Source organism: Falco peregrinus, chromosome 4 (genome assembly GCF_023634155.1).
Source record: "Falco peregrinus isolate bFalPer1 chromosome 4, bFalPer1.pri, whole genome shotgun sequence".
Lineage (NCBI taxonomy): Eukaryota > Metazoa > Chordata > Aves > Falconiformes > Falconidae > Falco > Falco peregrinus.
This window is the reverse complement of record NC_073724.1, coordinates 29139051-29166624: the sequence shown is the minus strand read 5'-3', so window position 1 is coordinate 29166624 and position 27574 is coordinate 29139051. Positions and strand designations below refer to the sequence as shown.

Here is a 27574-nt window from a genome sequence, read left to right as displayed (position 1 = left end):
TATGTTTTTCCAAAGTTAATCATTGACTTTTGTTTATTTGGCTTTTTATAAAAAACTTTTTCCTTTCTCTCCTACAATGGATAAAACCTATAAAAGGCCCAGCAAACTGGATTCAGCCTTTTTTCTTCCATGCTAGCCATGCTTGAAGGCTGATGAGACAGAGCCTGACAGGGAAGCCTACCTGAGGAAACCTACTTCGTTGGGAGGTTCTCAGCATGGACATGAAGATGTTTGTCCACCTCTGGCTTCTCTGTGGTCTGAGCACTGTTGTGACCCCTCAGGATGTCACACAAGAAGCCCAAATGTTTCTAGAAGAGTTTAACAGGAGGGCAGAAAATATCAGCTATGAGAGCTCCCTCGCCACGTGGAACTATAACACGAACATCACTGAGGAGACTGCCAGGAAAATGGTAAGGGCTCTGTCCTGTGGGTTTTTACTGTTGCTTTAGGAATATGACAGCTACTTTCTGGTTCATTTTGGTTCCACTGAGGTTGGTTGAAATTGGAGTGCTACTTCTTTGGTAGCTGTGGTTTAGTTTCAGGAGGCTAGAGGGGCTCGCTTTAATGTCGCAATGCCTCATTGGAGGTGCCTGGGCCACTACCAGCCTCTACAGCCTAGGGCTGGTGCCCGGGCTGCCCTCGCACCTCACAGGGATGGCTGGAGCCTGGACTTGTCACTTGCCATCACCCTGAGTCACCCTGGTGAGCCGAGGGAAAGGCCAGGTTGTACTGCATGTTCGGCCCCACAATCTGAGCTGGATGGAGAGAGACGCCTTCTTCTGCTCAGACTCCACCACCAGCAGTGCCTCCCGGCATGGTGTTTCTCTGTGGGGCCCCTTTCCTCTTGGAGAGGGCACAGCCCGAAGGGGATGGTCTTCTCCCAGGGCCCAGGCCAGGCGCTGCCCTGCGGCATGAGGGAATGGGATTTGATTCTTGTGCCCACATGAGCTCAGGTCTCCCACTTTTCATGAAACTGAACTAACACCAGGCTTTTTACTGACACAGACAATGCCCTCTCTGTTGCTGGAATTATTTTACTTCTTGCTGGATATGCAACATTTTCTGAATGTAGACTTTCTATTAAATGTTTGCTGATAGCTTTACATAGCAGTCCACACCCTTTACCCAGTGGGATACCTTCCCCGTCATCCCCCATCACTCTTCTCATAGTCAGAGCTGTTGGTAGGCTGCCTGGAGGTATTAAACTGGGAAAAATGAAGTGAGATCACGGAATTCCAAACACCAGCAGTGGAGTTCATAGTACAGTGGTCTAATACGTTGGTTTGAAACTCAGTTTCTATTTGCAGGAAGGACCACAACATTTGTACTTACGCTATCTTGCAACACAGTTCTCCCTGCTTCTCCACACCAACCTCTAGCTGTCCCAGCCAGCAGGGTCTCTAGGCAAGTACCATGTTTATCAAGAGCAGTCAGCCATGATCTGGCTGGTTACCGATACTGCCACACCTCAACCTAGCATCTCATAACCTTGAAGCCTTTCAGGGTGAAGAAAAACACCTTGAATTCTGTAGTTGTGTGCATTTTAAAGTTAACTCAAGCTTTAGAGAAAAATGATTCAGAGCATAAAAATTAAGCTGAACAACCTACATCTACTTTTGCATAATGGTTTAAGTCTTCCACTTTGTGATCTTATAGCTTAATTATAACATGGTTTAATTATCATATTTCTTAATTAAAGCAAGGAGACTGGTTGCTGGAAGAAATCCTAATGACTAATCATTGTCAATCTGGACTGTTTTCTGGGGCACCAGGTACTTAAACTGTAATGTTTCCAAACACGTAAAATGAAAGCCCCATATAGTACTTTCAGCATTAATGAGATGATAATAAAATACATGAGGAGATACCAGCAATAAGAGCCAATTAGTCCAGTGCTCAGAGAGAATGTTTTCTCTCGCTTGATCTCTTCAATAGCACTTGTAATAAACCCACTGCTTCCCCTCCTCCCTTTCTGCTGGAGGAGGAGAGTTAATGAATACTGTCCCTTCTGGCTCCTTTCCATCCATTTTTCTTGTAAATTGGGCCACGAACCCCATAACTATTCATCTGACTTAGCAACCAGTTCCTCTAATTGGGGAAAAATGAGACAGCAAGCTAACTTCTTTCCCCTGGCTTTTGCAGCCAAAGAGCCTCTCTTCTGCCCTGCTGCTCCTAAGGCACCTCTCCATCCCTGCTCAGGACAAGGAGTTCAGGAACAGATTTACACAGTGATGCTCTTCCTCTGGGTGTTTATCAAGCTCCTATTCACTGTGCTTTGCAAACGGCTGAGCAGCGTAAGGGCTGTTTGCTCCGCTTCTGTAAAGGGAAGAGTTTGGAAAGCCTCCTGGTGATGGCTGCCTTCCCGCAGAGAGGCTGTATGGGCAGGGGGAGACACAGGGATGGAGCTGCCAAGGGCTTATGTCTGCCACTGCTTCTCTTTGCCAGAGCCTAAAGCAGTCACGGAGGGTCCTTTGCATGGGGCTGGACAACCCAGGCCTTTCCATGTGTTTGTACAGGGGTGAAGCGTGCCTGAAGGAGGTCTTCGGGCACAGTATGACACTGGTGTTTCCTGATGCCTCATCAGGGAGGGATGAGCCTTACAGGTGCCATCTCCACAACGCAGGAAGCTCTGGCATGATCACAATTAATTGAACTGTCCCACGGACCCAGGTTAATTAGTACTGTTCTTGTTGTCATTTGGGTGCTGGTGTGCTAAACTATGTACAAATACATTAAAAAAAAGTAAGACGTGCCCAAATCCAAATAATGTTCTTACAGTGCTGCTTTGTTCATGGAAATTTGGGAGTTTCCCGTGTCATGTTATGTAACTGCTGCAACAGTAAAAGCAATCTCATGCAAAATATCGAGGTTTTGCGTGCACACTTTAGGTGCCCATTTAGAGCCTCCTATGCCCAAGTATAATCTTTTATTTTCCAAAACTTCAGGAGAAAGTTATACTCTAATAATGTAAAGACTCAATAACAATATCTTGGCTGATGTCTGTCATTGCTACTGAGGCAGAAATGGGGAGTGACATCTGGTTTCTGTTAGGTACAGGTGGGTGAAGAACAGCACTAAGGGAAGCATACGTGGTGATTTAGAACAGCAGGGAACACAGCTAGGTGATGCTGGATCAATTATAACAAGCATGGTGTGAGAAGACAGTCCTGCTTTTTGCTGTTTCCAAAGAAAAATGGTTATCTGGATGTGTGAATAAAACAAAGCCAAAAAGTTTGCCAGCTGTTTCACCGCGCAGTGCAAGTGCTCAGCCCGCAATCCACAGGTGGTCTCCACAAATGAAGTTATTCCCTGAAGTAATATTTTTGCCCACTGAGTACATTAGGCTGCTACACCCTTTTGGTGGAGTAATTCAGGGTTTGTGTGAACCCCTTTCAGAATGAGGCAAGTGCCAAGTGGTCTGAATTTTACGACGAGGCCTCCAGGAATGCCAGCAGCTTCCCGATGGCCAGCATCCAGGATGCTCTCACCAGGCTCCAGATCCAGGCTCTCCAGCTCAGAGGATCATCTGTGCTGTCACTGGAAAAATACCGCAGAGTAAGTTGCTGAATGTAGCTCATTTTCATCAGGTGAGTTGGGCTGCCTCCCACAACATCCCCAAGCAAGGGCACAGTGCTGTTGCTACCCTGCTTGTCTTGGGACGATGCTGTCTCCCAGCATCAGTGTGGGGAATGTACCTGTACGAGGTGCTCATAGCAGTACAGGGCTGGAGGGGTGGTCTGGCTTAGGAAACTGGCTCCCATTTAAGTCAGTGGTTTTGCAATGTGTAATCCATGCCATGAATTTCAGATGCACACATGTGTCTGAGTTGTCCTTTCCTTGCAGAAATGGTCAGATTAGTCATAAGAGGAAAAGAGGACCTGTGGTTAAGTGCTTGGCTAAGTCCAGACATGGGGTAACGAACAGAAAGAGATGGGTGAAAGGACATTCAATGAGTCAAAAGGGTGGAGGTGGAGGAAGTCCTCCTTTTTCTGCACATGTTGCATTATTGAACTATGAAAAAGAGGGAATGTTTCTATGTAGCAGGCACCCTGGGATGCCTGAAACTGGGCAAGGTTGGTGACCTCCTTCCACAGAAAGCTGCTGAAGGCCAGCAAGATTTAACAAGATTCATAGCGAGATTTGATATTTCCATTGACAAGTTCATGTAAAAGGCATGTGTTGGAAGAAGGGTTTGCCGGAGTCAAGAAGACGCTCAATACGAGTTATGCATCTTGCTCAACTTTATTAGTTTCTAACACTACTTATATAGAACCGATACACATGCATATTCGTAAAGCAGAAGTATAATTGGTTAGTAGTCTCTAAACGCGCGCGGTTCTCACACCCCTAATTATCATGACTAAAATGAGCATTCTATCCATGTAGCCAGTTGCATTGCTGTGCTTCAGCCTTGTAGTTTGTTACTCCCTATTTTCCCATTCCGGTCCCTATCTTTCTTGGCCCTGCACCTGCTTTCCCAGCAGCTGTATCTTGTTACAGCCACCGCCTGTTGGCACAACATAATTACTTGGTCTCAGGATTCAAGAATAGCTCAAGGCTACCTTTCTTGTTAACTTCAGCACAGCAACTTCAGTACAATTCTGATTACAGGCCTATTCTAATACCAGGCCTGGATTGTGCAGATCTTCAGAGATTCTAAGGCCACGCTTCTGCAGCCATTCTTCTACAGGCATGTATATGCTAATGGCTATATGTGGAATTGGAGTAAGCAGATACATAGACTCAAAAAGGATTTATAACCCTTGAGGGTTAAATTATTTTTCTTTTGCTGAAGATCAAATTGAAACACAGCATTGAGTTAGGGGATCCTACAGTCCTGATTATAGAAGGATCCTGAGATTTTTCTGCTAATATCAGCAGTGTTAACCACCATGCAGGAAAAGCAGTGGACTGGCTGGACCTCCCATCTGATCCAAATGAGATGTGTTTCTGGAAAGATGAATTACCTTGGTGGGAATGCTGACAGTTCATACAAACATATTTATTTTGGAGCATAGCATTGACTGATGGTAATGTTGTCTCTGTTGAGGAGGTATTTTCTTCAGTACCTTCCCTGTTTAGACACTTGCAATTTCCTAGATAAATGGCCTTTGGGGCTGAAATTGTTGATTCTTGCTTGAAAAGTGACTTTGGGTACAGTCTGATGGGATTTTATAGGAATATTTAAATATTTTTCACTGATACTAAAATTTCCCTGGGCACCACTTATTTTAATGCTGACAGAGATAAAGTTAGAGCTAGTCATTAACTGCCTCTCCCACTGACATCTCTATGTAGTGCTGTTTTAAAGCTTTAAATGAGAAATAGCAAAGTCCTAAAGGAAAAGCTAAAAGTGGTACATGTTTTTCTTGAGGTATGAAAACATGAAAACATAAAAAAAAATAAAACCAGAGCTATATAGCATAGCTTCTGGGATGAAGCTGAATGATTTCAGATGCATTTGGCCTTCAGCTGACCCAAGACACGAACTGTAACTTCTCTGTAATTGAGTATAAGCAGATCTGTGCTATCAGCGTGACGTGATGTTAAAAACAACTACAAGCAACAGTCAGCCTGGCAGCCTCTGCAGCAGGGGCCCTTTTTGCTGCCATTCAAAACCATGACCTACCTGGAAAGTTTAGGTGGGTCCATGCTTATGGAAGTACATTGCTAAATTTCACTGGTTTATTACTGATGTGTATTGATAGCTCTCTCGTGACAGTCTGTGCTCATTAAATCCAGAGCTCTGTCTGACTGGATATTAAGGACCTGTAGATTACACCCTATATTTGGGAGATAATCTGTCTTTTCCAGCTAGGTCCTAGCTCAGTAATACATTTAGGCAAATTCTTTCATTAATCTCTACTGAGCTTAAACATATGCTTAAATGTTAAGCTGGTGGGTGAAGTGTTGAATTGAGGTCTTAAGGAATTAGCATAATTGCTGTTATTTTGCACAGAGTGGGTTTCTAACAGGCTATCTTGCATCTAACTTGCAGCTGGGCACTGTGCTAAATACAATGAGTACCATGTACAGCACCGGGACCGTCTGTAAAATCACTGAACCGTCTGAGTGTTTGGTGCTGGAGCCAGGTACGGTATTAACCACTGCCCCTATTGTGTCCTTTACACTGAAGGTTCAAAAAGAAAAAGCCCAAGGGTGGCTCCTAACTGCAGGAGAACAGGCTGTAATTTCAACAGATATAGCCTGCTATCTAAAGCTTAGTCATAATTGAATTGCACCTTGCATTTCAGGGACCTCCAGCGGGTCTGCTGCCCGTGAGACATACTGTCTCCTATTTGTAGTAGAAAAATTTGGGAATGACTGCTCAGATTGTGTGACAGCCTGCCTGTCACCTGGGGTTCTCCTACATCACAGAAAGTTTATTTTTTTCCCCTGACACCAAAGTCTTGTTGGACCAATGTTGTATTAACATCAGTCCCAAGAATGCTACCAGCTTAAGGGAAGCTAATGCAGAGAGTGCATTTAAGGAACTCATGATCTGCTCCATGTCCCTTAAAGAGAAGAAAGGGAAAACCTTAAATCAGAAAAGGATGCAATAAAATAATGGGATATTTCAGTATATCAAACAGAAAGTGTTTTCTTCTTTGTTCATGAAGTGTCTTTCTCTTTGGCTCATTTGCCTGCTGTGCTAGAAAAATAAAGAGATTCTACTATTTCAAGGGCTAGTACTAATTTTTTTGTTCTGACAAGGTCTGGACATTATTATGGCTTCCAGCACAGATTATCATGAAAGACTGTGGGCCTGGGAAGGCTGGAGAGCTGATGTTGCCAGGATGATGAGACCATTATATGAAGAGTACGTTGAACTTAAAAATGAGGTTGCAAAGCTTAACAGTAAGTCACATTCTTTTTTCTTTTTTTCCGGCTTCAAGAAATTAACATACTGCGTTTTTGCACAATTTGCACAGGAATCCAAACCCATACTTTTTAACGCATTGATGAGTGGCACTTTACGCATAATGTGCTCTTGATGAACATGTTGCAAAGTGAAAGGCAATGCAGACAGGTGCCATTGACCAGATCAGAGGTTTGCCACCAGCCTGGAACAAATGGGGGAAGACTTTTCTGGCACCTTTCCTAAGTGCCGTAACGTATCAGTGCTCTTCATTACACACTACCTTAACCAGAACTGCGCTGCTTGTGACTTACGGGCAAGCACACTCAATTTAAACAACTGAGTGCTGTTGAGTCATGGCGACATCTCCTCTTTTCTATTGGCCTTGACCTTCTTCCACCAGCCACAAGCAGTGGTACAATTATAAGCATTATGACCTGACTGGAATGATCAGATTTTGTAGACCTGGTCCAGCAGATACAGGCAGGTGATTAAAAAAGATTTTGCGCTAGCAGGAGTGTGCTTCCAGTCAGAGGTCTCCACAGAAATCATAGGGAACTGTATTTTCAAGGAACAATGGCAGGTGGCTGCTAATTTTCTTTGTTGGTCTTCTGAAATAGCTTCTGATGTAGTTACATGATCTGTCCCTTGGCCAAACTGCAGCTGTATCACCTACTTTCCTATACTCCTTGTTTTGTGAAAATTGTCAGGCTGGAACTAGACACCAGGAATAAGAAATTATATTCCAAATAGTTAGGCAGGAAAACCCCAAACATTAAGATATAGTCATTATGACCTTCCTCCATACCACTAAGGAAGAACCTCATCTATGAGCCATTTCTACTCCAGGCTTGATGGAGCTCAGTGGACTGGAAGACTTAGTGGAACTGGGAGCTGAATTTCAGTCCTGGTGCATACACCTTCCCTGGTGGTTTTCTTGCTGGGGGAGGGGGCTCATATTCAATGTTCACCAGCTTATACCTTCTGTGAAAACCCCTTAGTATCCAGCGTGAGTAGAGGCTGCCCTCCCTCACAGCCGCAGGAGCTCCAGTCAGGAGTGAAGATTTCCTTTGACTTCCATCTCCAGTTGGAATGATCCTAATTAGCAGATAACCACAACTGCAGTTTCTGCATTTCTTGGAAATCTCATGTACCTGCACATGTATGGGATAGAGCCTCGGGGGAGCACTCTCCTTCCCCCTAGACCCAAGAGCACCTCACGCTTTACTGCTTTGCTTTGGGGTAAAGGCTGCAGGTTTGCATGGTGTCAGCAAGGAGCTGCGCTGCTCCTGCAGACCTGAGAAGTGCCATGTGTGATGTCCTGATGTGATGCATCCATGCTTTACAGGTTATTCTGACTATGGGGATTACTGGAGAGCAAATTATGAAGCAGACTATCCAGAAGAATACAAATACAGCCGTGACCAGCTGATCAAAGATGTGGAGAAAACATTTGAGCAGGTAGAGCCAGGAACAAGCTCTCACCAGGGTTGTGTTTTGTGATAGTGGTCTCACATATTGACGTTGTGAAGGAAGATCAGACCTGCTCGAAGCTGGCTAACCTCAGTCTACATGGGGTTAACAGATGCTGGAGGACATATATGACATTTTTACCTCTGCAGCCATTCGAGGACCGGCTTGATCCTCTCAGGCCACACTGTGCCAAAGGCTGGGAAAGAGGGAGCTCTGCAGATCTATGTCTGTCCTCCAGGTAGAGCCCATGTGGGGAGGTATGTTTCCCATGGGGTAGACGGTGTCCTTGATACTCTGCATCCGAAATTAGCAATGCTCCCTCCCTTGTACTTGAGCAGGACTTCTGGGGCTAGGATCTGTACTCAGCGCTTGAGCCCCAAGGCAGGGGGCAAAGCTCAGATGCAGGTTTGGGGTCACTTACCTGCTGGGAGAATTTCATCAGACAGCTTTGAGGCTCTCTGTTTAGGAGGAATGAGTAGCATAGAGCAAAGAGAGAACAATTTGTTTGCTTCTCTTCCTCTGCCCCCAGATAAAACCTCTGTACCAGCAGCTGCATGCCTACGTGAGGCACCGGCTGGAGCAGGTCTATGGCCCCGAGCTCATCAGCTCCACAGGATGCCTCCCTGCTCACTTGCTGGGTATGTCAACATGGCCATGTCGCGCAAACCTGACTTTGTACACAGGACAGTCACCTTCAAGGCACATGGGAAGGGAGTAATCTGCTTGTTTGATCCGGATATTAACAAACAGGTTACAGATAAGAGAAGGGGAGAGGAGAAATGGAGAAGTCCCTGGCAGAGATGACACAGGTGCTTAGCAGCAGAGGCAGGTGGGGAAGGCAGGTGTCCTCATCCTTGCTGGAGCTGGCAACATCCAGCTCAAAGCTCCAGCTCTGGGCTGGGATATTTCCCTTCTCTCTGCAGCACTTGTTTTCCTTAGAAATGAGAGTTTCAGAGACCTGTTTTTTCTTTGAAATCTTATCCTAAGCTCACATATTCCATGACCTTGCTTTCAAAGCACGCAACATCAAGCTGCTGTAGCTTTAATATACACGAACATGGCAGTGGCAATCACATGGACTAATAGTATGGGGTGCTCAGTTGTGAATAGAGCTTTAGGAAGGTGATCAGTCCTGAAACTGTGTTGTACCAGAATAGCTGATCTTGGGGAGTAAAGGGATCTTTGATCTAAGTTTGACATAAGCATGCCTTTCCAGAAGTGCTGCCCTCCACATCTGGAACAGACCTGTTTAGATGTATAGGAGTCCCTATTTATGACACCACACAGTTCATAGAACTGGATGGCACTTTTGAACAATACATATTCAATAATTTAAAGTATTCTATGTTTCTCTCTTTTTTGAAGGTGATATGTGGGGTAGATTTTGGACAAATCTGTATGCCTTGACCGTTCCCTATCCAGCCAAACCAAACATTGACATAACTTCTGCAATGGTTGAAAAGGTAAGACATGCTTTTATGCAATATGCATTATGCAACAAATCTAGACGATATAAAAAATTATACACTGCATGTCAGCTGCTCTCTAGAAAACCATAGCTGCCCTAAGGTGACACACCACCAGCAAAGCATTGCTTTCTGCATCCTTTTTTGCTCTTCCCCTTAATGTGTTCATTCATTTTTCCACTGTACATTTTCCCTTAATTGTTGTCCTTTCTTTCTTCTCCACCCTCTTTGACTGGCTTAATCTTGGCTCCAAGTCAATTTTCCTCAGAGCCACCTATCTGTTAAGAGATGTATTTTGTACATAGAAATATTTCAGGACTCATGGAGTTGGCTGGTATTAAATATGACCTTTGCCAGCCATTACCATAATCAAATAGTTTGTATATTGCAGGGTGGGGTTTTTTGCCAGTCTTGTTTATTTGGATACAGCTAGGAAATTGCAATGCTGCCTGTTATCTTTTGATAACTGCATAGCACCATAAGGTCTGTGTTTGAGATTTGTAGTGCTAACAGCTGTGATAGTACCTTTACCAGACCAAGAACATGGGTGAAGATAACTCTGTAAGTCTTGCCTAAGCTTCATTCCTTTTATAAAATAAAAGGTGATTGGTGGAATTTGATTTTCGAAATGTGATTATTCACCTGAAATCTACCCTCCTCTTGTAGGGAGAACTCCTTGCAAATGTTATGCTGGCAAGAGAAAGAATACGTAAATTTGATTGATAAGCAGTTTGCACAAGTCTGCATTAATGTCACCTCTATTTTAGAGTACCAACCCCCTTGTAGTCATACATTTGTGTATATTGAGGTACAGTTGTGCAGGGGGAAGTATTATTTACAGAGCCTCAAGACAAAGGCTGAACTCATCCTTCCTGGTGGATGTGCCCTGTTTAGGATTCTCATCCAGCTGAGCTGTCTGCTACCTAAATCTCTGTGAAAACTCATCCCAGTAAATGCAGAGCTCCTGCTATGTAGAATAATAAAAGTGCTGAACAACAAAAATATTCTGGACATTCACAGGCAGTTACAACCTGATAAGGAACTCCTCTAGACACATTTGCCAGGTTGTAGGGTTCTGGCCAAGATCTCCTTGCGTGCTCACCTGCCGAAAGTGCAGCTCCACTCCCTCAAATGAGTTGTCCCTGACTGAAGTGGCTGAAGGGTCAGATCCCAGATCTGACATGCTGCTGACTGGAATGCCTTTTTTATCTTCACTACATTATCTTTTATTGAGGGTTTCTCTGGTCTGGGTCAGGTGATACCTGTTGAACCTCTGAGTGCAGAAACCTATTTTGCTTGCAGGGAAAACACTTAATTCCAGTTCCCAGCAGAATTTACAGAAGTGCCAAAGGCAGACATTACCGTCTTACCCTCAGTAAGTCAGGTGCTGATCTCTGGGAGAAAAATATGTCACTGGGAGATAAATATGAAGTCAGCTGTCCTGCATTAATCCGACCATCGGGTACAGGCTCTGTGCAGAAGCAGCAGTTAATGGTGGCACTGTCTCTCTCAGAAATGGGATGCAGTGAAAATATTCAAAGCTGCTGAAGCCTTCTTCACCTCCATCGGCCTTGAGAAAATGACCGAGGGCTTCTGGAATAACTCCATGCTCACAGAGCCGACTGACAACAGGAAGGTTGCTTGCCATCCTACGGCGTGGGATCTGGGGAAAAATGACTACAGGTACTGTAATTACTATGACCACTTGTCATGGTTTAGCTCCAGCCAGCAGCCAAGCCTCACACAGCTGCTCACTCACTCCCACTCACAGTGGATGGGGGAGAGAATCAGAAGAGTAAAAGTGAGAAAACTCATCGGCTGAGATAAAGAGAGTTTAATAGGTAAAGCAAAAGCTGCGCATGCCAGCAAAGCAAAATCAGGAATTCATTCACCACTTCCCAAGGGCAGGCAGGTGTTCAGCCATCCCCAGGAAAGCCAGGCTCCACCACATGTAGCGGTTATGTGGGAAGACAAATGCCATCAGTCCAAACGTCCCCCACTTCCTTCTTTGTCCCCCAGGCTTCCATTGCTGAGCTTGATGCCATATGGCATGGGATATCTCTTTAGTCAGTCGGGGTCAGCTGTCCTGGCTCTGCCCCCTCCCAGCTTCTTGTGCACCCCAGGCCTGCTTGCTGGTGGGATGGGGTGAGAAGCAGAAGATGCTTTGGCTCTGTGTAAGCACTGCTCAGCAGTAAATAAAACATCTCTGCATTATCAACACTGTTTTCAGCACAAATTCAAAACATAGCCCCATACTAGGTACTGTGATGAAAAATACCTCTACCCCAGACAAAACCAGCACACTCCTTTTTATACCATCTCCTAGAACATTTATATTTTCACTGAAGGTGCACCATGCTGGTTTAAGTTATAATTTTTCCCCCTTTTTTTTCCTTTTTCTTTTCTGGCTGATAAGAGATGAGGACAAGAAAGCAGGGATCCTGTGGGACTGTAAACCTTTCTGTGTAATTTTTTTCTGTGAAGATCTAAGGATTACTCTCAAATTTAATCAGAGAATTGACTTATTTAGATGAATCAGAGAAATAATGACTTATGTTCTCGGGCTTAAGGAATAAGCAGAAATGTGGGTGCTTGTGGATGTCAGTGAGATCTGTGGACACCTGCACATTCTGCAGGAATGGCACAGGGACCCTGGGTAGCAAGTGAAAACCTCCTGAGAGCCCACTGTCTATCTTTAGCAGATATATCCAGTTTCATGAAAATCCATCTCTCTCTTCCATATTTGGGAAAGGAGAGGGACAGCAAGTTCATACACAATGAAGTCTCCTGGGGCAAATTCTGTTCCCTCTTTCAGTCCCTGCAGTTACCTGGGGAGAGAGGGTAGTCCCCAGAAAAGCCCTAGTGAAAGCTACTAGCCTTGCACCTCGCTCCTCAGCAGTCTGGGGAAGGTGAAAGGGAACAGTATTGGGAAGAAATTCCTTTATTAAATAGTACCTACACAAGGGTGAAGGAGCAGGAGTCACTGACATGCAGTTTTTAAAATATTTAATATTAACTATCTGCCTAAGTTTGACAGTGAGTGTCAGATGGCCAAGTGCCAGAGAGCAGCTGCTTCTCACAAAACAGCAATTTTCTGTAACTCCCAGCACAACTTCAACGTGGCTGAAAGTGTTTTTCTAAGTTCCCCTCTGAGTCTGGCTCTTGCAGGAGGAATTGCAAGGATGCGGCCACCCGGGTTTGGTGAGGGGCGAGGGGCTGCTTTGTGCCGCAGTTGTGGCAGGCAGAGCTCAGGCAGCAGCTGGCTGAGCCACCATCTCTCCGACCACAAACACTTTGCTCTGGTGTGCAGGATCATGATGTGCACCAAAGTGACCATGGACGACTTCCTGACCGCGCACCACGAGATGGGCCACATCGAGTACGACATGGCGTACTCTGTGCAGCCCTTCCTGCTGAGAGATGGGGCCAACGAAGGCTTCCACGAAGCAGTGGGTGAAATTATGTCACTTTCTGCAGCCACTCCTCAGCACCTGAAATCTCTTGATCTCCTAGAGCCAACTTTCCAAGAGGATGAAGGTAAATAAATGCATGAATATCATATATTTAAGTGAAAACACTTGCAGGCCTTATTTTGTAGCAGAAGATTGTGTCTGTAAACTGAGTGATCAACCAAGAGGCTTCCGAAAATCTTACCCCACTAACTTATCAGAAATATATTTTTTTTCCCAGATCACATCATAAAGCAGGATTACTTTATAATGCTGCTACATAATTTAGAAATAAATAGCTAGCACTTCATTACCTTCAGTACTGAACAACTCATCCAAAAATCTTGATAGTTTGTTTAGATAAGCCTCAACAAATCTTCTCGACTTCTGTTGCATGAATCTGTACATATGTCTATCAAGGTATGTATTTAGAAGGTCAAATGAAACTGAAACATTGAGATCTACATCTCCTGCTTAAGTGAATATTGAGTGGACAGTGTAGGTGGGTCCTGATTATAATGCAGTTTGGCTTCTCTGGGTATTACCTTGTAAGGATGGAGATGCATATTTTGTACATTTTGAGATGTCTTCAGCTCAAAATTCCCCAGAACATGGGAAGGTTTTCAGTGGAGGATAGTGAAATGCAAATGCTAAAGGGCTAGATTATTCAAGAGGTATGGAGAAAAGAGAGACAAACCTGTATGTAATACCAAAGCAATCTTTTCTCATGTTTGTTTTTTAAATACTATTCTTCCTTCCACTTTTTCCTTAGTGAAAAATCTGTAATGCAAACCAGATGTAAGCATTAGCTGTAAAAGGAAGCGACTTTAGCTGTCTAATCAGATACTAATTGCTACCATAACCATTACCTTAACTGCTTTTCTCTTCAGAAACTGAAATCAACTTTCTGCTCAAACAAGCACTAACGATTGTTGGAACAATGCCTTTTACTTACATGCTGGAGAAGTGGAGGTGGATGGTGTTTAGGGGTGAGATTACAAAGCAGGAATGGACAAAGCGGTGGTGGGAGATGAAGTAAGTTTGAGAAACAAAGAGGATTTTTTGCAAATGAACCTGCAAAATCAGTCCTTCATAGTTACTCAACATACTGAGGTGCCTGTGCCCCTGTAGGGCAGGATGTGTCTCTCAGAGTGTTTCTACAAAGCCCGGTAGAGTGCCAGCTAGAAACACTCAACATGGTGTGGACAACATCTCACAGACCATGTATCCCCATTAACACTGTGTACAGCCCTGGGCAGTTTACCCTGCTTCTTGGCAGAATTTCTTCTCATTTCTAATGTCAGCTTCTCTGATAAAGACAGCCCATGGCCTTCACATGGGATGTCCAGATCCCAGGGTCAACATTGCCGTCCCTCTGATGCATGCCCCAAGACATCTTCATAATTTACGCACAGTGCTTCCCTAAGTCTCATCGGGTGTATGCTCTGATTCGCTCCCCACCTCCTTAAGGACAAGTGGGAAGTGAAGTTCATCTTACTTGCTAGCCTGAGATGCATACAGATCTCATTCTACAAAATATCTGTGCGCACTGCCCTGCTTTGTGTTTCCTCCCCATTCTGGAGTGGGTTTGGAGGCAAATTGTCTAAAAAACTCCAAACCGTTTCTTTCCTTTATTATGTATTAAGATACCACCTTTCTCGATCAAGAAAATACAGTTCCCTTGAGAAAGTAACATCCAAAGGTGCCTTTTCAGATTATCCCCACCTGCCAATCTATTTTCAGCACCCTGGAGCTCGAGATTAAAAAGCGGTTTGATTCAGATGAGTCTGCCATTTCTTGGGTTGGTTAACATGGGGGCAGAAAGATGCAGAGAAACCAAACAAGTCCCACACTGAGTCTGCACTCAAAGATGAACACAAACAGTGAGCCTCCATCACCAAACAAAATCTATGATAAAACTTGATACAAGCAAACCTCCTGACCCACTGTAAAAATCAACTTTGATTTATGCAAAAGTAGCAGAGATGTCAGAGAAATGGAGAATGACAAATTGTTTAGGGAAGATTATCACGTCTGTTGTAGCAGCACTGCAATGCTTTCTGCTGGAAAAAGACCTTGAAATACAGGTTCATGGAAAATATTACCATGTAAGCTTATTACCATTTTCAGAATGTAGGGCATGGTTTTTTTTCCATAGTACTGCTCAGGAAACACACTCTCAGGAGAGGAAAGTAAGAGAAACCTCATCTCCAGCCCAGTGGCACAGCAGGGCATACACAGTTTGGGTCACCTAGTCTCTGCATGCACTTACCCAGCACCAACCCACCAAAGGTTAGTCTCCAACCTCAGGGTGGTGCAGGGCATGAGGGGTGTGTGTGAAGCTCATGCCTTGTAGATTATTTCATACCACTAAACTCCCTGCACACCTTGCTATCATGTAAATCCCTTCCTTGCACTATCAGTTTCAAAGCAGCTTCTTTTCTGTGGTCTCCAGCTGTGGAGCAGTACTCCTTTGGGGTTACTGGAAAGCTGTATGTAATTCTGTTTGGAAGTGAGAAAGGTGCCCATATGTATCAGACAGTAGAGAGGAAGAGCAAAGTCAGATTATTTTTCCTTATTATCTAACAGAAATCCTGTGTTTTTCCTTTCCCCAGGAGAGAAATAGTTGGCGTTGTTGAACCAGTGCCTCATGATGAAACCTATTGTGACGCTGCAGCACTGTTTCATGTGGCCAATGATTACTCATTCATAAGGTAGCTCAGTGTTTAATTTAATTAATGACTTAAGTTTTGGGTACAGAACATACCCTGACTACCTAAAACATCTACTGGAGAATCTCAGGACACAATCTTACTTTGTTTAAAATCCTGACTGAAGGTCACTGGTTTCAGTGGAAGTTTTTCTGCGGACATCAGGGGCTGCTCCATAGCAACCTCTGAGCAGCGAAGAGGCTGCCGAGCTTCTGGCTGAGCAGAAAAGCTTCATGCTGCCGTTACACTGTTGGGAGCACATCTGTATGAGGTGCTTGCCTTTTGGGGAGACAGCATGCCCCATATTACTATCACTTGGGCCACGCACATGCAACCCTGAAACAATTAACTCTGGATGTCCCTCCATGTCGCAGCCATCTCATTTTAGAGGACTCAGCTGGAGCGGAGAGCTGGGCCTTAGAAACCTTACTAGCTCCTGGTTTTTGTGGCAGCAAACAGATTTGGGGCTTTTCTGCTGCATTTATTCTTCGCATTTTGTTAAATCTGAGTTAGCATAGCCTATAAATATAAACTGGACTCTCTCCCTGCAGTGCAGCCTCCCAAGCAGGAGTGCCAGCTGATGCAGCAGAACTTTCCAAAGGGCTTACGAGTTTCCTTGCCAGACAACTAACAAAATATATTCCTTCCTTCTCCTTGCCCTGCCTTTAGGTATTACACCAGGACCATCTATCAGTTCCAGTTTCAGGAGGCACTTTGCAAGGCAGCTAACCATACTGGCCCTCTTCACACATGTGACATTACCAACTCCAGTGCAGCTGGTCAGAATTTGAGGTAACAAAGCAAATTTTTCACATGTAATAAATCAGAATATAACAAAGCCTCATTCATCTTTGAAAGCTTCTGGACTCAATGAGGTTGCATCAAGAATGAACCTAGCTCAAAAATCTAGCACATATCTACTCAGTTTATTTTGACAAGTAGACTAAATTTATAAACACTGAGGATCTAAACATCAAAGGTTTAATTGCCTGTTAATGGGAAAACAATTTATTTTTGTTAATAGGAATGATGGGAGGAAGGACAAAATCCAGAAGCAAAAAAAAGAAAATTTTGATACCAATCACAGATTGTTTTGCTAGATGTCTGGTTTAAACATGGCAATAACATATATTACCTCTCTTTCCACATACACAGACAATTGCTTGAATTAGGCAGATCCAAGCCCTGGACTCAAGCACTGGAAAATGTAACAGGAGAGAAATATATGAATGCGGCACCCTTGCTCCACTACTTCGAACCTTTATATAAATGGCTTCAAAAAAACAATTCTGGCAGATACGTTGGTTGGAAAACACACTGGACTCCATGTACGTATGGCTTGTAGGTGAATTAAGTACACTTGGTAGTCCTCACAAGCCCTATCAGCAAAGTCCCTCTCTCTTGTAGCTGTTGAAGGCTTTTCTCTTCTAAGGAAGCAGGGTTATGGGAGGCGCACACTGACAGTAAGTTTTACTCATGGGAAGGCAGATTGGCTTCCTTATGGCCAAAGCCGGAGAAGTCAGCACATAGGAAGTTTGTCAGAGCCTTACCCAGTTTTCAGAAATAAGAGTTTATTTTTAATAGTGGCAGCACTAATTGTGTGGAATGGCTGTGCAGAGGGAAAAAAGACCAGAGGTTTGGACTTGCATGGCGTTTGCCTGAGAGTGGCAGCTCTGCAGGGCTGGGAGCCATCAGTCTTGGGATCCAGAGGACTGTGATCTGGGGTCATAGGGGCAAACCAATACAGAAGAGTTACTGCTTCCACCCCACCCCACCCCATCATGTGTTAGTGAAAAAAGGGAGCTCAAGGGGATGAAAAGGAGACCATGGAAAAATGCATTTTTCAGCCTATTGTGGTGAAACTGAGTGTTGAACCAGCCAGGTTATATATGTGTAATCACTGTCAGTACTGGAGAGCAATGTAACTCTTGCAGTGCTTTGCCAGTCTCTAATGCTGGGATTCACCTAACCAGACACCAACATCCACATCTGAGCCGCTCATTCCCAATGGTGGAAAAAAGGCATTTCCTTCGGGAGATGTCTAAAGAAGACTAGAGGACTGCACTCTAGATGTGCTCGCTCTGTCTACTTCAAAGCCAGACTTGGGTGGCTGATGTCTCTGGTGCAGGTGTCTGCAGTAGAGGTGGCTGAAGGAAAACAAGATCAATCCCACCAAACTGGCCAGGGGGAGCAGGAGAACCTGTAAGGAAACTCTAGCCATCCCAGCATTTCCCAGGGACAGACTTTCTGTCACTGCAGCTCTGACACAGCCTTTGTTCCTTTTTAAACCAGATTCTGACAATGCCATCAAAGTGCGCATCAGCCTGAAGTCAGCACTGGGGGACCAGGCGGTAAGTGTGTTTGTGCTGTGGCACTCTTCCCATTGCTAGGGCAACCAAGATGTCGTGCTAATGGCTCTCAGAAAATAAGGCAGGGTAAAGCTGATCATTGTGTCTGAAGAGTGGCATCAGCTCAGGTGAAGGGTTATCACATAAAAGATGTCTTGTCTTGTGTTTGTGGTTAAGATTCCGTCTACAATGAGTGGAGGGACTGCTCCAGGGAGTGAACCTACCCATTTTAAGAAAGACATCTCAGCTAGATGAGTTGAGTTAATCTGTGGAGAAACCGATCATTTTTTACCTACTACAGGACAAGCCTGGGCGCTAGCATGGGAGAGCCCATGTACCTGTAAACGGCTATATTTTTCCCAGCTATGCTGATGTGTCTATGTAAAGCCTCTACCTAATTTCTTCTAATGTCCATTATCATGGCTGTGCTGGCTACCTTCAGAAGTTATCATTAGAGCAGCTAGTTCACATTTAAATGTAGTGCTGAAACAGGGGTTGAATCCCACTCTGTTCTCAAATGCTCTTGATTTCACACTGAAACAATTCTGTCAGCATTCCTTTACAGATTTTTGTTTGTCTGTTTTCTGTAATCTTTCCAGGCCCTCCTATGTTTGGCTGCCTCCCTGCCCTCCAACCCTTATGCAGAGACAGCTTTGTTATTAAGATTGCAGGGGGCAATGCAGCTGCTTCTGTTTCAGATGAGAAGGGCTTTCATTCCCAAGAGCTTGTCAGCTTTCCCTAGTTATACCAGCTTGTCCAATAAAATGTATTACAGCAACTGCAAAAACTCATCAAAGCCGAAGATGGCTTTTAAGATTTTAAACAGAGCATTGGCTTAGCCCATCTGCTTAACCCAGGCTGAAAATTTGCTCCTTGTTCTAGCTGTGCCTCTTCACGTTAATCTCGCAGAGGCAGCATAGAAGGCTAAGTGCAGACACTTCATTCCTGTTAATAGCCATTTTCACCTTACAGAACATTAGTAATTTTCCAAGAATGAGCATGTCATCAGGCAGGTCATTTAGATCTGCACGTCAGAGCCTATTGGGCTAGCAAGGACACAGTACCACAGGCTCATTTTTCATATGAATTGATACTCTTACTTCTATCACTCTCTCACATGTAAGCCCCACTGGAGTTTTATTGCTTCCTAGACTGCTGAGTCGAGTTAGATACAATTCAAAACTGGTATCAACAGCATGAAAAGATTCCATATTACAACACATTTATTAGTCATTATGGTTAATGTTTAGCTTAATACCATTTTTATGTCTGCCTTTTGCCATCAGAGTCTTTTGTTGTGCAATTGAGCAGCTGTAAAACAATCTTATACAGATTACTTAATTTGAATTATTGTATTCCGAAACTCTGAAGAGCGAGCCCTGCATTTTCCTTTCAAAATCAGTCCACATCACCTATTTGCAAGAAACCTTTTCCATTCAGTAGCTTTCTGCCGACCCACAAATTTCCCTTATGGCTGAGCTCCCAGGGGTGTGACTCTGAATGCTGGTATGCCAGCAGTGGGTAATGGTACATGCATGAACTGGCATAAAGAAAAGGCAGGAGGAACCTCGGGCAGGAATCTCAGCCCAGCTATCCAGAACAGTATGTTTTGGCTGCTTTATGTGGCTCACAGCACACAGAAGCTAGGAATCTGGTGCAGCTGTTTGTTTAAGATGTATTTCGAGCTGCTTTGCACTGTTAGGACAGCAGAAAGCATTCTGAGTATGCCAGCAAATTTTTTTGTATTTCGGCTCTTTAATACTGGATAGAGCAGAAAGGGAAAGAATCCACCCCCCCCTACACACATACCCCCCCACACTTTCCTGCAGCGGGAGAGCTGCACCGGGGCAGCAGTTGGGGCAGCTGCAGCTCATGCAGGAGCTCCTGCCCCTCTCAACTACACAACCCGGCTGCTACCAGCAGGGAAGTTTCAGTAGCCCAAATATCCTGGCAGATAAAGCACCCAGACAAACTCAGGGATAGGTCTACACCGGCTGTACCAGAGCATGCGCCGCCGCAATTACCCTGCTAATTGTTTTCAGGCTGATGGGATTAAAGCTGCAGCTGGAGCAATCACCAGAGTAGCTGATGAGGCTGAAACACCCACAGCTTTGCTTCAGCAGGGGCTTTGTGAAAGTGCCCTCCCATGGGAAACTGCTACAAGACCCCTGCTGAATCATTTGGAGTCTGAAAATGAAGGCTTCCAGGAGCTTCAGTCCCCTGACCAGCACTTGGAAATGCGACCCCCCCCTTTCAAACATTAATTCAGAATTCCCCAGTGGATCAATATCCTATGTGTGATGACATTGTAAAAGGCTGACATGCAAGACGGTGTTAGGGAATGCTTGCAGGCTGACAGCTCCGCATTTAGATGTATTTTACAATGGAAAATCCTTTTTGAATCAGGGGCAGACTTACACTATCTTTCAAGTCACATGTGGGATCTTGGAGGGAACGTGCTATAACAGAGCAGAGGTGCTCGGCAGAGTTCATTTTGCTCTGAAAGCAGAGCAGCCTTTGTAGTGACCAGTGAGCACCAAGATGGGTTTCTGAGGTGCCTGGGGAAGGCATGTGGGTAGTCAGTCATTACTGAAGCACAGATCAGAAGCCAGCCAGGTACTTCCCACCCACACAGCCTGTAATGGTATTTATAAAGGCCCTTGAAAGGCACAGTGGCAATTAAAATACATTAGACTGAAAAAGACAAAATATATGCTACGGAAATGAATAAATGATTAAAAAGCTAAGATGTTAAGTACAGAAAGCAGCAATAGAGGAGTCAAGCTCAATTAGCTCCTGATTAAAAAACCAAATCAAAACACTGCAAAGCCTAAAGATGTTGGGAATAAATGAAAAATTGAGACAAACACCCCCACATGGTCATAGGCTGTGATGGTGAACACTGCCAGCTGCCGGAGACAGCGGCAATAACAACGAGAAGTGCTTTGGCGCAGGGCTTTGCCTGCCCCTCAGCCAGCAGGAGAAAGCCAGGGGCATTTGCCAAGGCCAAGGTGACTCGGAGCTCCAGCCCTTGCTAGCGGGAACAGCCAGAGCTGGCACAGCCCCTGCCCTCCGCTCGCCGCCGGGGCTGCTCGCCCAGCAGTGGCTTTGGGTCACCTGCACATCTCCCAGCGCCTGATGCTGCACAGGCTGACAACAGTGGGCTCTTTCTGCTCTTTCCTGCCATGCGTTTCTCTCTTCATTTGTCAGTGTCAAGAGGAGGCCAGGGTTGAAAAATGCAGCTGGGTTTTATAAAGCCTGTTGCAACAGAGCTGCCTTCTACCACACCTTCCTGAATGATACCGGAGAAACTCAGGAGCAGTTGTAAAACTATCGCTGGCAGCACTTACAGGCACTCCTGCTCAGGCACTATAAACGCAATCAAATCTCGGCCTTCAGAGGATAAAAAAAAAATGCCACCGGAGTTCAAACAGGAATTTTCCCTTCGTGCTCATGTGGGGTTGCACAACAGACCAGGCTGCATTATCAGCTGCTGTGGTGGTTTTTGCCCCCTGTACAGCGCTCAGTTCCTGCCCAGAGAAGCTGTTTTTGACTTCTACTGCAAATAACTTCGGACTCACAGGGCAGGCCAGGAGAAGCCTGCACTGGGCCAGTGCATATTTTTTAATATCACGTATCTATTCTCTAGGGAAAACCAGCAAATATATCCCTGCTGCAGAAATACTGATGCAAAGAGTTTTTTACCAAAACAAACCCCAAACAAAAATCCCAGCTCATCAAGCAAATAAATAAGCCACCTTCACGCAGCAACCCCACCCCAAAGTTTCTCCTTCTTGAAAGAAAAGGTCTGCAGATAAAGTTATGTGATTAAAACACGATCTAAATTATGAAATCTTTAGACTTCAAACAGAATGCACAATATTTATTAGGAGTAATATCGCTTCTGCTGTCTTTGCTCCCCATAAGGCAGTGAGATGGGCTGGGACTGCAGCATTTTAGGCAGCCACTTGTAACAGTACCAGAAATTGCAGAGGGACAGCATGGTGCAGTGTCTGGCAGCAGGGATCCCTGCTTGCTTGTTCTCCAGCAGAGCAACAAGATTAACGGAGCTAAAGGGTTTGAGTAGGTTCCTGAAGTGCTATCATGGCACAAATAAATAATACTGAAGTGCATGCCAAGCATTACAATTGCTATTTCTTTTTAGAATGATTTGCTTAGTGTCAGATAACTTGCCATCTCTGATGAATTTCTCTTGCGCTATTTTTGCAGTATGAATGGGATGAAAATGAGCTCTTCTTGTTCAAGTCATCCATTGCCTATGCCATGAGAAAATACTTTGCAGAGGTGAAGAAACAGCAAGTTAACTTTCAGTGAGTGGCTTGCTTAATTGTGCCAGCTATGTCTATATTGCTTCTGGTTCACTAGCGTCATGAATTGGTGGAATTAATTGTACCTTCTGTCAAATGTAAGGTGATAGCAAACAATGTCAAACATCAGCTGGCTGTAAAAGGCAAGATGCCAGCTTGGTTATATGCTATCTTTCCACTCAGGAGTCTGAAGTTTAGGAGTAACATGCTAAAGTTAGATAACTTCAATGGATGCAGAAGGCTTTGTCTCCCACTGCTTATCAGTGGTGGAAGTAAGCCTTGAGAATTTGTGCCTGACACCTATATGGGAATATCAGGGAACATACATTGACTTGAAATAAAATTTCTAACAATGTATGTGTGTGATACTGAATATCCAAGAGGTTTTGGGCCAAGGAAAGATAAACTTACTGATTATAAAGCACTAGAATTCTGCGCAGACATACTAATCTTACCTAGGTTGACTTACAACCATAAAATCTATCATCTGAAATGGATTTTGGTAAGAAAAACAACATTTTATTAGGTCTCCAAAAATTTTCAGAAGCTATCTACTTAAGCTATTTGATATTACTTTACAGAACATCAGTCAAGCAGAATATAAGGAAGAATATATATTTTTTTTCACTTGGTACTTCATAGATCACCTTATTCATGAGGCTTGCTCCAAACACTCTCTGTTCTGCACCTGATTATGTGCTTTGTAAAATTACGCCAAGGATTGTCTCAGGTATTGGGTAGACTTTCTCCATCTAAAGTTATGAATTAGCACACAGAAAAAAAAATTCTGCCAGGAAAATTGATTTCACTTCCCAGTTGAGGTCACTAGGAAGCATTCACTCAGCATAAACTAATCCCTTGGCATTGCTGATCAAACACGAGTGTTCACTTGCCTGAATTTAAAGCTAGTGTCATCTCAACTAAAAAAAACCTTCCCTTTTGTTTCTCATTCAGACTTACAGACATTCATGTTGGGGAACAGACGCAAAGGGTGTCCTTCTACCTAACTGTCAGCATGCCAGGTAATATCAGTGATATCGTGCCCAAAGCTGATGTGGAAGATGCCATCAGGTGAGATTTTGCTCTCTGGGAAAAAAAAACAACCAACAACCATGTGGAAGAATGGAAGGGAAAGAGCTGCTCAAGTCAGCTGAGGCAGAAGGGGTGATAAGAAAGTCAGTTCTGCAGTTAGCATGGAAATAGTGTGACGAGAGAAACTGTTATGACAGAAGGAAAACAGTCCATCTATCTGATGGTGTCTTGGACAACAGCCAATGTAAAATGCTTCAGGGGGCTTGTAAAACTTAATTGCATCATGCCTTGCCAGAAAATGTCATTGCTCAAACTTGAACAGGAACGATCTTATATTCTGAAATACAGAGCACAGTAATGGTGTGTGCATGCATGCACATTTTCTTCCTCTCACTAGCAAAAATTTAGTGCAAGAATCAGTGTTAGCAAGGACTCCAGAATAATGGTGTATTAGGAAGACGGTCAGATGTATTTGATAATACAGAAAAGAAGAGGTCAGAGCAGGAGCTGGTTTCCACTTATGGGTCAATGAAGAGGTCTTTTATAGCACAGTATGACACCACTGTAAGTCATTGCTGTAAAAATGGTAAGTAAAACTGCAGCTCTGCAGATGGTCATGGATACTGTATAGTGGGAAATGAAGAGTGCACAAATCTAAAAGCAGCAGCAACATGAGATGGGGTTGAAAAAGCAGTGAGGTAAGTTGGTGAACCAAGGGAAAAGAACATGGCTATGAAAGTCACTGTCTGGTTAGCACTCAGCAGCAGAAGCAGAAGTTCAGGGGAAAACAAGACACAGAAAATACACCAGGGAAAGGAAAAACACAAGAATCAAAACTGTGGAAGGCAGTAGGGGGGGAACAGGTATAAAGATGCCGAAGATGAGGTTTTCTGTCATGTGTCCAAGAAACTTGCGGGGAGCCAAGAAGCTTAGGGTAAAGAGAATGAGAGGCAAAACACAAACAGAGAGGGAGATCAGAAGGCAGTTTGCCTCATTGTGATAAACGTTAAGGCTGAGCTTAAGAGTTCATACCGTGTCTGAACATGTCAGTCAAGCTGCAACAGGTTAAGGGCTTAAATTACTGTGGCTGTCACTCACCGCCCCATCCCAGAAGGAGTGAGTTTAGCAGTACCTCCTATGCAGCCTTTTCAGCTGAGCTATTTAGGGGAAAATTGACACACTGGAGATTTATAAAACAACTGAAAACTGTTTATTTCCTTCTGATAAGCCTGTGAAAGTCTTTGCATTTGCTCTTGATGGCAGGATGTCTCGGGCACGAATCAATGAGGCTTTCAGACTGGATGATAACACGCTGGAGTTTGTGGGCATACTTCCAACTCTGGCCACACCTTATGAACCACCAGTCACCATCTGGTTAATTATATTTGGAGTGGTCATTAGCCTTGTTGTCGTTGGAGTTATTGTCTTGATCATCACTGGGCAGAGAGATCGCAAAAAGTGAGTAATATTTTTGATACTATGATCATGGCCACTGGGAGATGGCCCAGTGATTGAATCATCAGTGTGCTTACAAATATGTTGCCAAATCTAACTGAAGGAAGTTATGGAATTAAAGCATATTATCTCCCTCCCATCAACAGTGATAGTTAAAAGTTCAGCTCCCTGCCTTTCAGTGCATGGCAGGTTTGGCAGCTTAGTGCAATTTCCCCATCAGCGGTTAAACCAAGGCAGCTGGATGCTGTGGCCACAGGGAGCCACAGTGAGGCCAGGCTTCTGCCAGCCTCACTGCAAGGTGGATGGAGTGGCCTGCTGGGAACACAGTGCCTTCCCTGACACCAGATTTGGTCACATTCATCAGCACCTGCAGTTTTCAGTAATCTTGTTGGAGGCTGTCCAGTAATGTAATTTTCCTTAAATACTGTATTAACAGCAATATAGCTGGGTTGTTTTTTTTATGTCCGTTAACGGGGTTTCTAAGAACGTAGTAGGTTTGCTACAGTTCCCCTTAAAACCAACACAATTTCTTTTACAGAAATACTCCCAGTTAAACACAGGGTTTTTTTACAATAGGGGATTCTTGGGATCTAGAAGGACTTGAACAGAACAGAAACTTCTAATATAAAATTTTCATTACAGGAGAGCAAGAGAAAGTAGGAGCGAAGCAGGTTCAAACTGTGAACAGGTGAATCCTTACGATGATGTGGGAAAAAGCAACATGGGTTTTGAGCCATCTGAAGAGACACAAACATCATTCTAGAAGGTGTGGGTACAGTAAGGATTTCTGGTTTGGTTTTTTTTGTTTTTCATTTTACTTTTAACAATGGTGCCTAGCAAGGACCAAAACACTATGGATGTCATCAAACATAAAGTCTTCTGGTTGACCATTAATCTACCGGTTCAGAGACAGCATCACCTAAATGTGCTGTTTATGCGGTAACTAGAAAACATGCAAAACTTGAAGATATGTATGTCCTGTGGCTTTTCCATGAATTATGTGCATAATACTACACACTATTTGAGCTGCTTTTTGTAAGTATGCTGCATCCAACTTCTCTTTGTTTCTTCTGTAATAAGATACAAAAGCTTGGAAGTATACAGTTATATACTGATCAAGACAGACATAAGAATAACTCACATACTCCTAATACACATGAGGAATGTCTTGAACTTTCCAGATGGAGACCTCAAAAGTGTATGTAACAGACTGTAAGAAAAAAGCCTGACCACGAGAAGAACCTTAGTGGTGAAGAGCTCAATTTGATATGAAATAACTGCAATTTTTGCAACCTCAGAAAATCTGTATCAATGTGAAGTGGATACTGGCTGAAGACTAACACTGGAACTTTGTTAGGAAGTTGTAACATAAATTATTTTTCTAACTGTTTGCTTGATAAGTATTGTAGAGGCCAAGTAGCCCATGATCCCTCAAAAAAAAAAATTAAAAAAGATCCGTTTTATGTTGTAGTCTAAAAGTGGAATAAACTTCCTTAATATTAAATGATCAAAGTTCTTTTCTTTTTTTCAGTACCTTAGCTATTGCCTCCACATACTGTATCACAAATTCTGCATACTACAAATACAAATTGCACTATTGTGTACAAGGGAGTAGATTGAGCCTCCAGAGGTTTCAGGTTGCACCTGAAAAGGAAAAGCTATTCACAGGGAGGGTAGTGCAGCACTGAAACAGGTTGCCTGCTGCTCTGGGAGGGGTTGTGGGATTTCCACCTTTAGAAGTGTTCAGAGCTCAGGTAGACAAATGTATGGCTGATTGAGCGGTGGGGACAGTCCCACCCTGAGTGAGAAGTTTAGCTAGATGACTTCCAAAGGTCCCTTCTAGGCAGCATTTCTATAAATCTGTGTCTTGTAGGTCCTGTGCCATACTTGCCACCATGCCAGTGCAGTTGTTCTGTACACACCAGGGTCTCTGAAAGGCACAAAGCGTCTACTCAGTTCTGCATTCTGAGCCAGCAGCAAACATGAGCCTGCATGAAAAACGGTCAGCAAATGCACAGGCTCTTAAACTCATGGGCCTCCAAAATGATCAGAAACTGTAGAAAATGTCAGATATATCTGAAAACATACAGCTGGACTTTGTGGGCACTATTTGCTAATGTTCCGCGCTTACTTGCTATTTAATAGACAAGACCCTTAGATGAGACGGTTCAAAATGGTAGGCAGATGATTCTGATCAACTGCAAACTAGAAAGGAATGTAAAGGAATGAAAATAATTTTTCTTTAAGTTGCCTAACCACACCACATATCCCATTGCCATAACATCCCCAAACCTTAGTACTTTAGCTGAACTTTTAAGATAAATAATTCAAATAATGTGGTCTTCCCACTTACTGTGCAATAACAGAAAAAGGGAAAGGCAAAGCTGGAAACTGTCAAATAATGCAATTAGTCATGCCAGCCATCTTCAGATCTGTTATTGAGATTAACATTT

The 27574-nt window shown here is 43.8% G+C and overlaps 1 protein-coding gene across 3 annotated transcripts; it reads left to right on the top strand.

The window, feature by feature from the left end:
- Nucleotides 1–84: 84 nt before the first annotated feature.
- On the top strand, nt 85–26625 carry ACE2 (angiotensin converting enzyme 2). Of its 3 annotated transcripts, none has more exons than XM_055803038.1 (19): nt 85–410; nt 3397–3555; nt 5999–6092; nt 6715–6858; nt 8208–8320; nt 8862–8970; nt 9698–9795; nt 11312–11481; nt 13109–13335; nt 14138–14282; nt 15863–15961; nt 16628–16750; nt 17114–17286; nt 18251–18309; nt 22537–22637; nt 23589–23705; nt 24930–25124; nt 25764–25887; nt 26303–26625. In XM_055803038.1, exons 1-18 carry the CDS (start codon nt 216–218, stop codon nt 25882–25884), a joined length of 2442 nt encoding a protein of 813 aa, XP_055659013.1. In that variant the 5' UTR covers nt 85–215; the 3' UTR covers nt 25885–25887; nt 26303–26625. The 3 variants fall into 3 exon arrangements, with proteins under 3 accessions (XP_055659013.1, XP_055659012.1, XP_005231984.3); XM_055803037.1 differs by having other exon boundaries at nt 25764–25898; XM_005231927.3 differs by having other exon boundaries at nt 86–410; nt 25764–26625.
- The last annotated feature ends 949 nt before the right edge of the window (nt 26626–27574 follow it).